Here is a 15,331-nt window from a genome sequence, read left to right as displayed (position 1 = left end):
GGGGTCTGTCTCTGGAGGTTACTATTCTAATGAGAGAGTTAGGCTGTATAGCCGGGAAGTGAATAGGAGGGTGTAGACAAAGAAGCATTTGACCAGGTACAAGTTACCATAGTGTAGACTGTGTCTTTAAGTGATTATTATGCTCTCTGAGTAGGAATTCCCCTCAGGGGCTCCTAAAGATGTGGTGAGTGACAAGTGACAACCAAACCCAACTCTTACTCAGCCCTCTCATGGAGGCCCACTTTAGGAGCCAGGGTTACAAATGAATGAATCCAAAGACACTTGTCAGGGATGGAAGAGGAAAGCCCATGAGCTTCCTGATAATTAGAGACAGAGAAAAATCCTCCTCTAGCCATAACCACCTCCTGATCACCCTAGTTTGCTCAGAAGGTTAATCTTCATTCACTGACTGTTGTTCCTCACCTTCATCTGAACTACAACAGGAAAACTGTTGTCTTGTTTCCTGGATGCTGACATCCCACTTTTGACAAGCTACCTTGGGTTGGGGTGGGATGGAGGAGCCTAGCCTTCATGAAATACAGCTTTTTCTCTCTTCACAGAGACATCCCCAGCTATTCCATTGGTAACCAGCAATTCAGTGACAGTGTCTTCCAGCAACAACTTAGTCCCAAAGGGCTCTCTGTCTCCTCCCCCAGGCCAGGTTGCCAAGCCCAGCCTGCTCTCCGTGGAAGAAACCGTCCTGGTGCCTAGTATGTGAGGAGATTTGGGGAAAGTGTTGTGTTTATGTTGGCCATAGTTAAAGAGTCCTGGGGTTATAGTTTCTGAGCAGTAGCTTGGTCTTTGGGACTGAGAGATTAGAAACGGGAAATGAAAGGAATTTCTTGAGAAGCAGCTTTGGAAAGAGTACTAGATTTGGAGTCAGAAGTCATACTCCCCATGTGACTTTGGGTCACCTAGTCCAATCTCTTCATTTTGCAGCTAAGGAAACTGAGACCCAGAAAAAGAAAATATCTTGCCCAGCGTCACATAAGTAGTGAATAGCAGGAAATTAGAAGTCAAACCTAAGTCCTCTGACTCCACATACAGTTCTCTTTCTCCTACAATACACTGCCTCATAATCTAATCCCAAACTCCCTCCTATGCCTTCAGCCTAAACCCTCCTCTGCCCAAGTTCTTCCTCTTACAGGAGAATTGTAGGGGTGCAGACACTGAAAATAGGTCCTAGCCCAAACTTTATAGCCCTAAGCAAGTCAACACTCTCTAGGAAATGTAGTCCTTTGAAAGTTATTTGGGAATCCCCTCAGGACTAGGGAATTCATGTCCACAATGGTTAAATCCCAGAAGATTCTGTTTACCGTCTTCCTTATTGTCCTCAGCCAGTCCTGTTCTTGCCTGCCTGAACTTCAATGGGGGACCCATCCAATTCATCCCTACCCTCTCTACTCTGCCCCAAGGTGTCTTACACTTCACAGTGGAAAACGGGGTCTCCAACATCTTCTTATACCCAGGTAAGTATATCACAGATGTCAACCCCAGCTTCACTCACACCTGTACTGGGCAGCTCAGCCTGGATGAAAAATGAGATACTTTTCTCCCTGTTTCTATCCTCACCTCTCAGGACACTTACCTATGTAGTGAAGTCTTTTTGGCTTTCTAGGGGTTCTCATGCTCCTTTCTAATCAGTATCCCTCTACCCCAAACAAAAAACCTCCAAAAAACAAAAACGAGGAACTGAGGCAACAGAAAAAGTGTAATCTAACAGGAAGAGACTTAGATTGAGATTAGAGACCCCTGACTTTCCTCTTCATGATAATTAACTGCTTTCTTGAGCCCTTGTTTCCTCTAACTGCAAAGTGGGGGAACTAACCATTGCCAGCTTCGGCTGGATATGATGAATGGAACCACTAAGCAGTCTGAGCACTTTGGTTAGGGGAGGGGGAATGGTATTGAAAGGGAAATTCTGTGGGAGTAAAGGATTATTGTAATGAAGAATTTCCAAAACTCTCTTTCTACTTTCCACAATTCCCTAAAGCCTTGTTGCCCAAAGTAGGGTATGTGGGGACACGGGAATGACCAACGATTGGGTGGGAAAGTCATTTTTAGCCTCAGTGTTTCAAGTTCTTCCAGCTGGCTCACTTAAGATCACTTTTGATTCCCAAGCCTCATCAGGGGGTGATACCATCATACAGAGCCTCCCAGTATCTCCTGACAGGCATGGCTCCACCAGTCCATTTGCTCCATCGGCAGCAGATATGCCCAACATGCCTGAGGCTTCAGCTCTAACCTCACAAGATGGAAAAACAGGTATGTATTTGGGGGACACAACATGCCAACTGAGGGGCATATTTGGCCCCTGGAATAATAGGATTTGGGAGGAATGGAAAGGCAGAACTCTACATATCTTGCCCTAGTCTTTCTCAAGACAATAGAACTTAATAGAATTTAACTGAATCTATTAATAGAACTGTTTCCTTTTTGTCTTTGTATTACCAGCATCCTGTTTCTGCCACTTCTTAGCTCACCTTAGGTGAGTCATTTACAAGGGTGTGCAGTAACCAGCTCCAGCTGGCCAATTGTTAAATTTTCAGTGTGACCTTTTACATCTCAGAAATCAACAAAGATTACAAATCTGGAATTGATTTATTGTTTTGTCGGTTGCCCACCAGCAGTGCTTCTTAAACTGTGGGTCGAGAACTCTATATGCGAGTGCAGAAAATTTGGCAGCAGTAAAAGGTTTCCGAAAATGCAATGACCAAAAATTAATTCAAAATCAAATACATAATGAATCCGAGATGTTTCTGGCAGTGCTTGCCCATGTTGCATCCAGCAACTTCACTGCAGCCTTGGTTCTGATCACAAAGCATGTGCACCTTGCACTGCACATCCCCTCAGGCCGTGCAACACCAACAGGAAAAGGGTCTCAAGTGGAAAAAGTTTAAGAAGCCCTGGTAGAGCAGAGATGTCAACCTCGAGGCCTACTGGCGTAGAGTGTGGTTGAACCAGACTAAAATGTAATTGGAAAATGATTAAGAAAATAAAACTACAATACAGCATAGATGATGTTAATTTGTGGTTTTCCAAGTCAACAATGCAGCCTGCAGAGCTCCATTTCTATTTGAGTTTAAAACACTACTGGTCTAGGCTTTTAAAAGTGATGGACAAAATGTTAACAATGCAGATTAAACTAAAAAATGTATATTTTGTACATATTTTTCCCCTGGAGAGACAGTTGTTAAACATTTACCAGCACACCCTTGCATTTAATCCCTCTGAGCCTCAGTTTCTTCATTTGTAAAATGAAGAGTTTGTACCAGATGGCCTCTAAAGTTCCTTCCTGTGTAGATCATTAATCTGAGATCCTATTACCTTTCCTGCTCTGCATCCCAGGATCCTATAAGCTCGTTGGGGGGTCAAGGCTCCATACCTAAAACGGTAGAGAACACAAGATTGTATGAAGTCAAGTGCTAAATTATACAGCAGAAACAGTAAGACTTAAGAAAAGGGAAAGATGGGCTGGAGGAATCAGAGAAGGCTTTATCTCTAGGTGGAGAGGAAGGTCAGAAACCAGCCTGCTATGGTGGTTGAGGGGTAGCTATGGAGTTGTTTAAACTGAGATAGCAGTGTGGGGGAGTCATTCAGATGACTGGGTTACCAATTTCCCTTTGGGCTTTTGCAGAATCTGTAGAACAGTTCTGTCGTGCTCTTCACAAGGCTTATGCAGATGTTCCAGAAGGTCCCAACAGCCATTACATTGATCTAGACCTCACAAGAACCCAGGTGGAGAAAAACTGCAAGTATCTGGAGAAGGAACTGGTGATCCAGGACTGGACAGAGAGACAGAAGGCCCGTGTGGGATGGAGAGAGGTGTTTGCCAGCACCAGAGGGCAGAAGAGGGAGACACGGGTGATCGCAGTACTGGGCAAGGCTGGTCTGGGAAAAAGTGCCTGGACCCAGGAGGTCTGTAGGAACTGGGCCCAGGGCCAGTTTCCACAGTATGAATTTGTCTTTCACTACAAATGCCGCAGCCTGAACTTGCCAGGGAATGACTACTGTTTGAAGGATCTGTTTTTCAGACTCTGTAATCACCCACTGGAAGAGAATGAAGAAGTCTTCAAATACATTTTGAAGCACCCAAATCGCATTCTGGTCATTCTGGACTCCTTTGAGGACCTGGAGGGCCAAGACGGCTTTCTGAACTGTCCGGCCAGTCCCTCTCCTGGGGAGTCACGGTCCATCAAAGGGCTACTGGCTGGCCTCTTCCAAAGGAAGCTCCTGAGGGGCTGTACGCTGCTGATCACAGCCAGGCCAAAGGGAAGATTTAGTCAGTACTTGGCCAAGGTAGACAGCCTCCTGGAGGTGCAAGGTTTCTCTCCTGAACAGGTGGAATCTTTCTTTGACAAATACTTCCAGAGTTCACCATCAGACAGGGATGAGGCCTTGAGGCTTGTCCGGGCCCAGCCCTACCTGCTCAGTCACTGCTACAGCCCTACTGTGTGCCTCTCCCTCTGCCAGCTTTGTGAGAAGATCTTGGCCACAAAGGATCCAGCCCAACTTCCCTCCACACTCACAGGCCTCTTTGTCAGCCTCCTCTGCTCAGTACTGAGAGCTAGGGAAAAGGAGCCATCTGAAACCTGGCCTAGCACCTGCCTGGCAGGCTTGGCAGAGATGGCATGGAAACTAGGTCGGAGACATTGCAATGTCCTGAGAGAGGACCAGTTCCCCTCCACAGAAGTGAAGGAATTTGCCATTTTGGGGGATTTTGTGTGGCCACTCCCAACAGCCAGGGAACCAGAGATGGCCTTCTCTACCTTTCTCCTGCAGAACTTCCTGGGAGCTTTGAGGCTGGCACTTAGTGGGGAAGTAAGAGACAAAGACCTCCCCAGATACCTAGCCCTGACCCCTAGAAAGAAGAAACCCTATGACAACTGGCTGGAGAGGGTACCCCACTTCCTGACTGGGCTTCTCTTCCAACCCCTGTCCTCTTGCCTTGGACCCCTTGGTGGGATTAAGCAGGTTGGGCTTGTATGCAAGAGGCAGAAGGTACTCTTGAACTATCTGACCCGACTACAGCCTGGGACACTGGGCCCTGGGAGGCTCCTTGAACTGTTGCATTGTGCCCATGAGGCAACTGACAGTCACCTATGGCAGCATGTAACAGCTGGACTACCCTCCTGCCTTTCCTTCTGGGGAGTACGCCTGACCCCACCAGATGTGCATGTTTTGGGTGAGGCCCTAAAAGCAGCTGGCAAAGACTTCTCCTTGGATCTCAGGAACACTTCCATCGACCTGCATGGGCTAGGGATCCTTGTTCAGCTTGGTTGTGTCACCTGCTTCAGGTGAGGCCCTGGGCAGGAGAAGGGCTGAAATGGGAGGGCAGCCGAGAAGCAATAAGAAGTCAGTTGTCCACCACCTTCCTTGACATACCTCCTACCCCTGTCACCCCCCGCCCCCCACATTCTCAGAAAATATTCTAGGATAGAATGGAAATGTAGTGACAGAATAGTGAGCCTCCTGTCTCATGCTACATTGTACAGTATCCCTGTTCAAAGCTCTTGTCTTCCACATGAAGGCACCCCAATGCAACACATACATACATACACACAAACACAGAGTTTGAGCTAGACAAGGCCTTAAAGGTCAGTTAGTCCTGTCCTCCCATTTTATAGATAAGAAAATTGAGGCCTAGGATATGCTTAAAATCCTACAGCTAGTTTGTGGGAGAATTTTAGGAGCAGAAGCTAGGCTTTCTGTTTCCTAGTAAAGGGTTCTTTCCTCTCTACCATACTTTTACACTCTAAAGCAGCCATAAAATAATGTCACCTTTCCTATGTGAGAATGACTTTTGAGTTGTTTCTCCATCTCTCACCTAATCCTCATTATGACCTAAGACATTTTCAAGTGGCTGGCTGGAGTGGGAGATGTAACCAAACATTAAACAGTGTAAAATTCACCACCATAGGGAGTAAACCTTTGAACTCATTGACACCATCCTCAAATCTGTTAAGTTAATCAGCCACACCTTGGTTAGCAAGATTTTTTTAAAAATTACATAGCATTCAAGGTCATGATTACAGAATCTCAGATCCTCATACATACATGCAATGTCATATACATCCTGTGAGAAGTACAGACTGCAAATTCTGGTATCTTCCTTTTCAACTGATAATGATTTTTCCCTGGGCACAGTTAGACAGGTCAGAAGTAGTTAAATATAGTTTTCATCATTAGTTAGACCAGCCCCTGGAACATGAAGGGATTAGCTTCTGCATACCACAGTTTTTTCATAGGTTCCCAGAAACATTTTCTTTGATATGGAGTTCCTTTGATTCATCTATGAACTCCAATAGTTCATTACATGAGTTTCTATTAAGCATTGATGGCACGATGCTATGGAAGATATGAAATCTTTGCCTTCCAAAGTCTAATAATATTGGGTAGACAGGATATATATGCAACCATGAAATAATAATACCATGCTAATATATGATAAATACCAAAATAAATGCTATGGAGGAAGGGGAGGTTGATGAGGACTGGAGTAATCAAGGGCTTCCTAGAAAAGTTGAATTCTAAATAATGGTTGAGATTTGCATAGGCCGACAGTTTCTTGCAGGAAATTGTTCTCCTCATGGGTTGGGACCTGGCTACTTTGGGAACCTAGGGTCCACTCTAGGGCTTTGTTCCCTGTGGGAAGTTCCTAGATCCCTGGGTCTGAGGACTTCCATCCACAGGGCATCTCTGAGTGACACAGTGTGGCTGTGGGAATCCCTTCGGCAGAGTGGGGAATATGAACTATTCCGAAGATCCACTGAGAAGTTCACCATTGATCCTTTCAAGGTCAAGTCCATGAAGGACGTGGAGGACCTTTGTAGCCTGGTGCATATCCAAGGGTAAGTGGCTTACTTACTAGCATAGAACTTTGATAGCTCCTGGTGGGAAGGAGAAAAGGGCCTTGGAGAAGGGGTGGGCCATAGACAGGCTGGAGGGTTCAGCTTTGCCACTGGAAAAAAGAGCCCACTAGAGAGACAAAGAGCAACATGAGATTTTGCTCAGTCACTGACTTTCAAAAGGTAGAGAGGGGAAAGGGAGAAGTCCCAGATACAAGTAAGAACCAGCAGGATAGAAAAGCAGAAACCCTACAGTGGAGCCTGGAAGAACCTAATCCCTAAGTGTCTAGAGCCCAGGGATGTCCCTCTACGTCCTCAAGTGTGGCTGAATCCAAACTTTACTGGTTCCCCACCCCTGGTCAAGACCAACAAGTACTGAAAGAAAACCCAATAGGCAAATTCTCCCGTTCTTATTCTCTCACTAGTTTGGATAAATATCCAATGCCCCCTCCTGGCCACCCCAGGAATAACAGACACATGCCTATCAAGTTACTTTTCTGTCAAAATTTAGAAATGTCTAGAGAAGTGTGAAAATTTGTAGTCTTCTTCCTTTAAAATAGCAATTCTGACAACACTGATAATGAGAATACTTCCGGCCACCTTAGACGAGCAAAATGTGCTGATTTTGGTTCCTCCGGGGTTGAGATATTCTTGGGCAAAGTCAGAGTCTGGCAAAATCATAAGGCAAAGCTTCAACTCTTTACCCCTTCATGGTACCGATGGTACCCACCCAGTCAACAAGTACTCTCATGCTAGCCCCAGATTTCCCTCCGCTGTAGTACTTCACCTTGGTAAGGCCCAGGACCAAAACCATTCCCTTAGTCTCTCTTTCTTCCCCCCTCAAAACAATCCTATCTAAATCCTACCTTAAGTCTCATTCCTTCTCATACAAAGCTATATGGTAAGCTAAGCTGTCCTAGGAAATGACTTAATGTATTACCCCCAAGGAAGGAGATGTATTTTAACAGGAATGTAGCACTATTTTGCCCCAAAGGAATAAATCTCAAACAGTGACATGGCAGCTACAAGTGTAGACGGTCACCAGTAGCAAAAATGGGGAGGGGACTACTTACTTTCAAATCAAACTATTAGACAGAATACTCTGCTCCTAAGATCAGTCCTGGGGTTGTAATATCACTCATGTCATATTCTTGGTAGCTCAGGAAATGGTCCTACAGAGGCCTGTGATCCTCTTCCTGCTGTCCGAGACCTGAAGAAGCTTGAGTTTGCGTGAGTAACATTTCTGATTGTTTTTGGGTCTGTAGTTTCCTGTATGTATTCCCATCCAAGCCCAGCAGGTCCTGAACTCTGAATTCTTAGTGATGGAGATTCACAATATGCCTACCACATCTTGTCTCCCATTTCCTCTTTTGACTAATAGCATTCATTCATCTAAGCTGGCTAAGGTTAATGGGGCGGTCTTTGATCTCAGCGTTTTTCTTGTTATGATCTTAGCACGTGTTCTATTCAACTGCACCAACTGATTTAAATTATGACTCCCTACTAGCTCCTGGGAAACAGGATATAGTGCTCAGGAACTTGTGGCCTAAGAAAAAAAGAACCATATCAGATTGGACCTGAGCTTCTCTAAGGGAAAATGCCTCTGCTGGACTGGGTTGGGTCCCATATTGTATTATTGACACCATCTATTGAAGTGTTAAGATAATTTCCTCCTCCTCCACCTAAAACACAAAAAACTCTTGTTTGGGGGAGGAAAAGGAAGGGTGAAGACGATGTATGGTTAGTGCAGAACTAAAATTATTGCAGAAAAGAGGAAATTCACGAGAAAAAACACCAAGGGTCACTTCTTTTGAAAATTATTTTAAGCATAAAAAAAATTGCTGCTCTCAAGATATCTCACTCACTTCAGATGAGCAGCAGATGCCAGACCAAAAATGCAAAATGCAGGGTCCTGGGCAAAATAGAAAGTCCTAGGTGGGAGGTGGGAGGAAGGAGGAGGCCAAGGGGTGGTAACTAGGTTTCTTCATAAAAACTATATAGAGGAGATGAAGAGGATAGTTGCAGATTCTCATATTTTAAAGGCAAAGTTCCCCAGCAAACATTGGACATTTAAAAAAAAAAAGTACTAGGCTCTGGGCAAGCTAGGCCTCAGTTTCCTCATTTGTAAAAATGGACTCCATGGCCTCTAAGGTTCCTTCCAGCTCTTTCCTATGATCCTATGACCTGTAGTCAGGAGACCTGGGTTAAAGCCCTACTTTCTGACATTACTAGCTCTCTGATCATGGGTGAGTTGCTTTACTTGAGTGAGCCTCATGTTCATCATTTTACAGGTAAGGAAATTGAAGCATTTAACAAGTGACTTAAAGTAATCTCACTGAGTTGTCATGAGACAGACATTTTGGAAACTTCTAAAATGCCATACAAATATGGCCTGGGGTCCCTGTGATATAGAAGTGTTGGGGACTCTATAACGTTGTTCCATCCCATTGGAGAGAAGGCAGCAGAGTCCACAGTTGCTGTGCCTGTGGTCTAGCCCATCGGGGGTGTGTTCAGTGGGCTCTGGGGATGTCTCTAGGTGTCTCAAATAGAAATCTAGTGTAAGCAGGGAGGACTCAGGGTCACCGGCGGATGGGGCCAGGACAAGGTGAAAGAATTTAGAGCAGAGGGTAAGGAAAGGTAAGGAGACAGGCCTGCGGGGATGACTATTATTATATCACAGAAAATATTTCTGTTTTATTCTGAGCTTTACCTTGGAAAGAGGCTGGAGATCGAAGGACAGAACTGAGAAATAAGGGATCAATAAACTCATCTGAATCTTATAGCATAGAACTTGAAGAAACTGCCTCTATCAATTTAAGTTGCACTTTCTCTGCAGTCTTAGAGAGCTGCCTAGAGCACTGAGAAGTTAAGTGACTTCCCTAGGGTCACACAGCCAGTATGTCAGAGGCCATACTTGAACCCGGGTCTTCCTGACCTTTGAAGGCCAACTGTCTCTGGTCACTATACCATGTTGCCTCTACCAACTTTTGGGAACTCACTTAAGCTGTTTCCTTCCAGGCTTGGCCCAGTGTTGGGTCCCCAGGGCTTTCCAAAATTGGTTAAGATACTTGCAGCTTTTTCATCCCTTCAGCATTTGGAGTAAGTATGTTCTGCCCCCATTCTGTCTTTGACTAATAATTAATAATAATAGGAGGAGGAGGAATTGACGAACAGTAGCCTCATCTTGGGGAAGAGTGGGAGAGCAATATTGAGAAAACTGGCCACGGTCTGGTTTGGGAGCAGAGACCAGATGTGGGGCTGTAGCTGAGGCTCCTCAACTAACTGAATTCCTACTAAATCTTTAAGCAAATCACTTCCACTCTCTAGGCCACCGTTGCCCCCTTGTGGAGATACAGTTTTATGCTGATTTCCAGTAAAGTCATCATGTAATCTTGATACACACTCAGGTCTGGGGAGTTAAAAAAAAAAATCAGACTGACAACCATCAAACACATCAACCGCTTGGGAAAAGTGGGGTCCAAGGAAATGTTTATATTTTTTTACCTCTATACTGGATTATTTTCTACTGCCTACAAACTTGTCGATGTTTTTCCCCTACCCTGAAAAACCCTCACTTGATCCTTCTATCTCTAATAACTATCCTCCTATATTTCTTCTGGCCTTTGTAGCTACAGTCCTTGAAAAGGTTATCTACAATAGGGGCCTCCATTTTCTTTCCTATCACTCTTATCTTAATCCCTTACAGTCTGGTTTCCAACCTTATTATCATTCCACCAAAACTGCCCTCTTCAAAGTCAGTAATGATCTCTTGGGTGCCAAATCCAATTTTCTCAATCTTCGTCCTCTCTGACCTCTCTGCAGCCTTTGTCACTGTCGCTCCCTCTCTTCTCCTGGATATTCTTCTTTCTCTAGGTTTTTGGGACACCACTCTCTTCTGGTTCCCCTCCTATCTATCTGATTGCTCCTTCTCTGTCTCCTTTGCTGGATCCTCCTCCAGATCATGGCTTCTAACTGTAGCTGTCCCTCACTTTTCTGTCTTGGCCCCTCTTCTCGTCTGCTTCTTGGTGATCTCATCAGCTTCCATGGATTTAATTACCATCTCTATGCTGATGATTCTCAAATCTACCTTTCCTGCCCCAATCTCTCTGCTGATCTCCAATCTTGCATCTCCTACTGCCTTTCAGACATCTTGAACTGCATGTCCAGTAGACAGCCTAAACTTACATATCCAAAACTGAACTCATCTTTCCTTCTAAACTGTGCCCCCACCCCCCACATACACCTCCTACCATCTTCCTAGTCCCTCAAGCTCACAACCAAGGAGTCATCCTAGATTCTTCATTATCTTTCACCTTCCCCTACCCCAAATCCAATCTGTTGCCCATTTCATCTTTGGAACATGTCTCAATTACACCCCCTTCTCTCATCTGTCATTGCCACTACTCTAGGACAGACTCCTCATTACCTTGTGCTGGATTAGGGGTCCAGCTGCCTCAAGTCTTTCCCCACTCCAATTCATTCTCCATTCAGCCACTTAAGTCATTTTCCTAAAACTCAGGTCCAATCATGTCACCCACCTCTTCCCCCATCCAATAAACTCCAGAGGCTTCCTATTGTCCCTAGGAGCAAATACAAAATATTTTGTTTGGCGTTCAAAGCCCTTCATAACACCCCTCTCCTACCTTTCTATTCTTCTTGCACCTTATTGTCCAACATATAATCTTCAGTCCAGTGACACTGGCCTCCTGGCTATTCTGAGAACAAGACATGCCATCTCTCAGTTCCAGGCATTCTCTCTGCCCATGCCCTATGCCTGGAACACTCTCTTTCTCTTTCACTACTGACCTCTCTGACTTTCTTTAAGTCCTAACTACAGGAAACCTTTCCAACCCTCCTTAATTCCAATGCTTTCTCTTTTTTAATTATTTCCTGTTTATCTTTTATATAGCTTGCTTTGTATATATTTGTTTGCATATTGGTCTCCCCCATTAGATTGTAAGCACCTTGAGGGCAGGGACTGGTTTTTGCCTCTTTTTTTATCCCCAGTGCTTTGCACATAGTAGGTGCCTAATAAATGTTTATTGACTGAAATATTAACATCAGCTTGACAAAAGGAAACATTAGAAATGGATTTTCCTCTTAGACATTTTTCCTTATCCTCAGCTTGATTTGTTTTAGCCCAGGTTGGTAGACTGAGTTATTTACTAAGCCCAGTTATATCATATTGACCTTACAGACTGTGGCAGGGTTTAATTTCCATGAATATGATCAGACTTTTTTAAATTTATTTTTTATTTTTAGTTTACAACACTCAGTTCCGCAAGTTTTTGAGTTCCAAATTTTCTCCCCCTTCCCCCTAAAATGGCATGTAATCTGATATAGGTTCTACGTATACCTTCACATTAAACTTACTTACACAATAGCCAAGTTGTAAAGAAGAATTATAACCAATGGAATGAACCATGACGAAGAAGAAACAAAAGCAAAAAAAAAAAAGAGAGAGAGCAAATGGTTTGCCTCAATCTGCATTCAGACTCCGTAATTCTTTCTCTGGATGTGGATAGCTTTTTCCATCATGAGTCTTTTGGAGCTGTCTTTGAACCTTGCATTGATGAGAAGAGCCAAGTCTATCAAAGTTAGTCCTTACAGATACCGTGTGTCTGTAATCGTGTACAATGTTCTCCTGGTTCTGCTCCCCTCACTCAGCATCAGATCATATAAGTCTTTCCAGGTTTTTCTGAAATCTGCCTGCTCATCATTTCTTATAGCACAATAGTATTCCATTACATTCATATACCACAACTTGTTCAGCCATTCCGCAATTGATGGGCATCCTCAGACACTTTTAAATACATGATCTTCACTTGTCCAGACTCCCCAGCCCCATCCTGAATGAGAGAAAGTCCAACTAGGGCACTATCAATGAAGCATCTGTAGAAAGAATATTATGGATTTAGAATCAGAGGACCAAGGTTAAACTGCCTGCCCTGCTTCTTAATACGTTGGGCAAGTCATTTTTCATTCCCATTTCTGAGCCTCAGTTCTCTAATCCTTTGAAAGGAAAGTGCCTCAAATGAAAGTCTCTCTTTCTTATTTCTAATCATTTATCCTAGGAACCTGATATGAGACCAGGTTAGTTTCTTCGTTCATTTAGAGGTGGAAAGAATCTAGAGAATATTTCTAGTCCAATGCCCCCATTTTTTATGAGGAAACTGAGGTCTGTAGAGCTTAAGGGACTTGCCCAAAGCCACACAGGTCTTAAGCGATGGGGCTGGTTCTTTGACTCCAAATTCAGTACACTTCCTCTGCTTTTGACTCAGATTTTCATTTTAACACAAGCCTTCAATTCTTTAACCCCAAGGCTACAAAAGGGAGTTTGTGCACCTTCAGCAAACTGTTGGCAATAGTGTTAACTATTGGTCAGACAACCACCTTTACCAACCGTACCCTTTACTCAGTCCTTAAATCACCAAATATAAGGGAAAATATTCTGAGTCTGGAGTCAGAGGACCTGGGTTCAAATCCCAGCTCTTCGGTTTTCTACTTGTGTGACTTTGGGCAAGTCTGAAATCCTCTAGGACTCAGTTCCTGCATCTGTTAGATGAGGAAGTCGGACTAGATGTCCTTTAAGTCCCCTTTTACCTCTAAATCTACATGACCAGATGATCTTTCTACTTTCCAGGCAGAACTACAAGGAGGTAATCCACGGTCAATGGATTGCTATTGTTCTCTAAACTTGGCAGTGGAAAGAATGTTGAACTTGAGTCATAAGGCTAGACTAGAGTTCGAACCCCAGATGTTCCACCTACTAGCTGTATCACCTTAAGCAAATCTCTTAGCTTCCCCAGACCTCAGTTTTCCCATCTCTAAATGGAGAAGATTGTACCAGTAGGCTTCTATAGTCTCTTCTAGCTTTATGAGCCTATGAACTCCAGTTTGGATTGGGGCTGGCTTTTAGTTCTCTTCTGTTTTTGGCTCTGCCTGAGGAAGGAATTCAGCCAAAGCCAACCTGGGGCCCAGTTACCATCCTAATGACTCAAAACTCTGCTCCCTGGAGTGTTGTTGGCTCTAGGAAAGGCCATTAGAGAACGTCGATGGTTCCTCTCTATCACTGGGGTTTTAACTACCAAATTTCCCATTTCCCTTTCTCCTTTTCTCTCTGTCTGGTTCCTCAGGGTAGTGAAAGGCATCAAGTGAGGTTACTCAAGGGAGAACTCTCCATTTAGAATTTTAGCCACACTACTTCTTGAATGTATGGAGGTACATTTATATTTCAAAGTACTTTCAAATATATAATCTCTCTTTCTCTTTCCTTCTTGCTCTTTCTCTCTCTTCTTTCTCTTTTTCAATTTCCTCTGTCTCTCTTTCTTTCTGAGTCTCTGTCTCCATCTGTCTCTTTCTCTGTGTTTTTGTTTGTCTCTCTGTCTCTGTCTCTGTTTCTCTCTCTGTCTTTGTCTCTCTGTCTCTTTTTCTGTTTCTCTGTCTCTGTCATTCTCTCCCTGTCTCTCCCTCTCTTTCTCTCTATGTCTCTCTGTTGCTGCGTCTCTGTCTTTCTCTGTCTCTGTGTCTCTGTCTCTGTGTCTCTCTATCTCTCTCTGTCTCTGTCTGTCTCTGTCTGTCTCTCTCTCTCTGTCTCTCTCTGTCTCTCTCTGTCTCTCTCTCTCTCTCTCTCTCTCTCTCTCTCTCTCTCTCTCTCTCTACTAGATGTGGGAATTTCACTCTACCAATGCAGACTAGCCTACAATTTTTAGTCTTAGAGGATAGCCTGGGACATTGAAAGGTCATGTGACTTGTCCAGGGTCACACAACTAGAGAGTATCATAAGTAGAACTTGAACCCAGATTTTCCTGCCTCTGAGGCAAATCTCTCTAACCATTAGACTGCCTCTTTTATGATAATAAAAAAATTAGATGAGAATCAAATACATGGGCACATTTGCTCCTTGCAGTATCCGTATGAGGTAGGCAGGGCAGATATTATTGTCCCATTTCATAAAATATATAAACAGAGACTCAGAAAAGTTAAGTTACTTGCCCAAGGTCACCCAGTTAATTAGTAACAGGAAGAGTCAGAACTCCAATCAGTTTTCCTGTCACCCAGACTGGTATTCTTTCTACTATGTTGCAGTTATCAATCACCAAATTTATCCTTGTGTTCTTGAGTGAGTTTTCAGCTCCCTTTAACCCAGCTGTGTACACAAAATGGACTAGAAGCAGTAGGGGAAGAACATTATCAATATCCAGAGAATGATGATTTATAAGAAGCAAATCCCCTCATTTCTCTTCTTGGTCTAGGAGAGGGAGAGAAAGCAACAGGGGTCCAGAAAGGGCTCCTCTCAGAATCAAGTTGATGGTTTTTGTGCTTGGTTCATTCTTATAGCCTGGACACCCTGAGTCAGAACAAGATTGGAGATGAAGGTGTATCTCAGCTCTCTGCCATCTTTCCAGAGCTAAAGGCTTTGGAAACCTTGAAGTAAGTGCCAAATCATGCCCTTTGTCATTCTGTCTCTATCCCTAGCCTCA

At 43.9% G+C, this 15,331-nt stretch overlaps 1 protein-coding gene across 2 annotated transcripts in view; it reads left to right on the top strand.

The window, feature by feature from the left end:
* CIITA (class II major histocompatibility complex transactivator) overlaps positions 1–15,331 on the top strand; it is an 88,408-nt gene that overhangs the window by 68,686 nt on the left and 4,391 nt on the right. For both annotated transcript variants that reach the window (XM_036739386.1, XM_036739387.1), the window contains exons 7-14: positions 561–710; positions 1,338–1,469; positions 2,122–2,265; positions 3,638–5,297; positions 6,693–6,851; positions 8,007–8,078; positions 9,867–9,947; positions 15,189–15,281. In XM_036739386.1, the coding sequence (XP_036595281.1) occupies positions 561–710; positions 1,338–1,469; positions 2,122–2,265; positions 3,638–5,297; positions 6,693–6,851; positions 8,007–8,078; positions 9,867–9,947; positions 15,189–15,281 (2,491 nt within the window). The remainder of the gene's footprint in view (positions 1–560; positions 711–1,337; positions 1,470–2,121; positions 2,266–3,637; positions 5,298–6,692; positions 6,852–8,006; positions 8,079–9,866; positions 9,948–15,188; positions 15,282–15,331) is intronic.

This window comes from Trichosurus vulpecula, chromosome 9 (assembly GCF_011100635.1).
Source record: "Trichosurus vulpecula isolate mTriVul1 chromosome 9, mTriVul1.pri, whole genome shotgun sequence".
Lineage (NCBI taxonomy): Eukaryota > Metazoa > Chordata > Mammalia > Diprotodontia > Phalangeridae > Trichosurus > Trichosurus vulpecula.
Note: the sequence above shows the minus strand (reverse complement) of the source record. Positions and strands in the feature narration are given on the sequence as shown.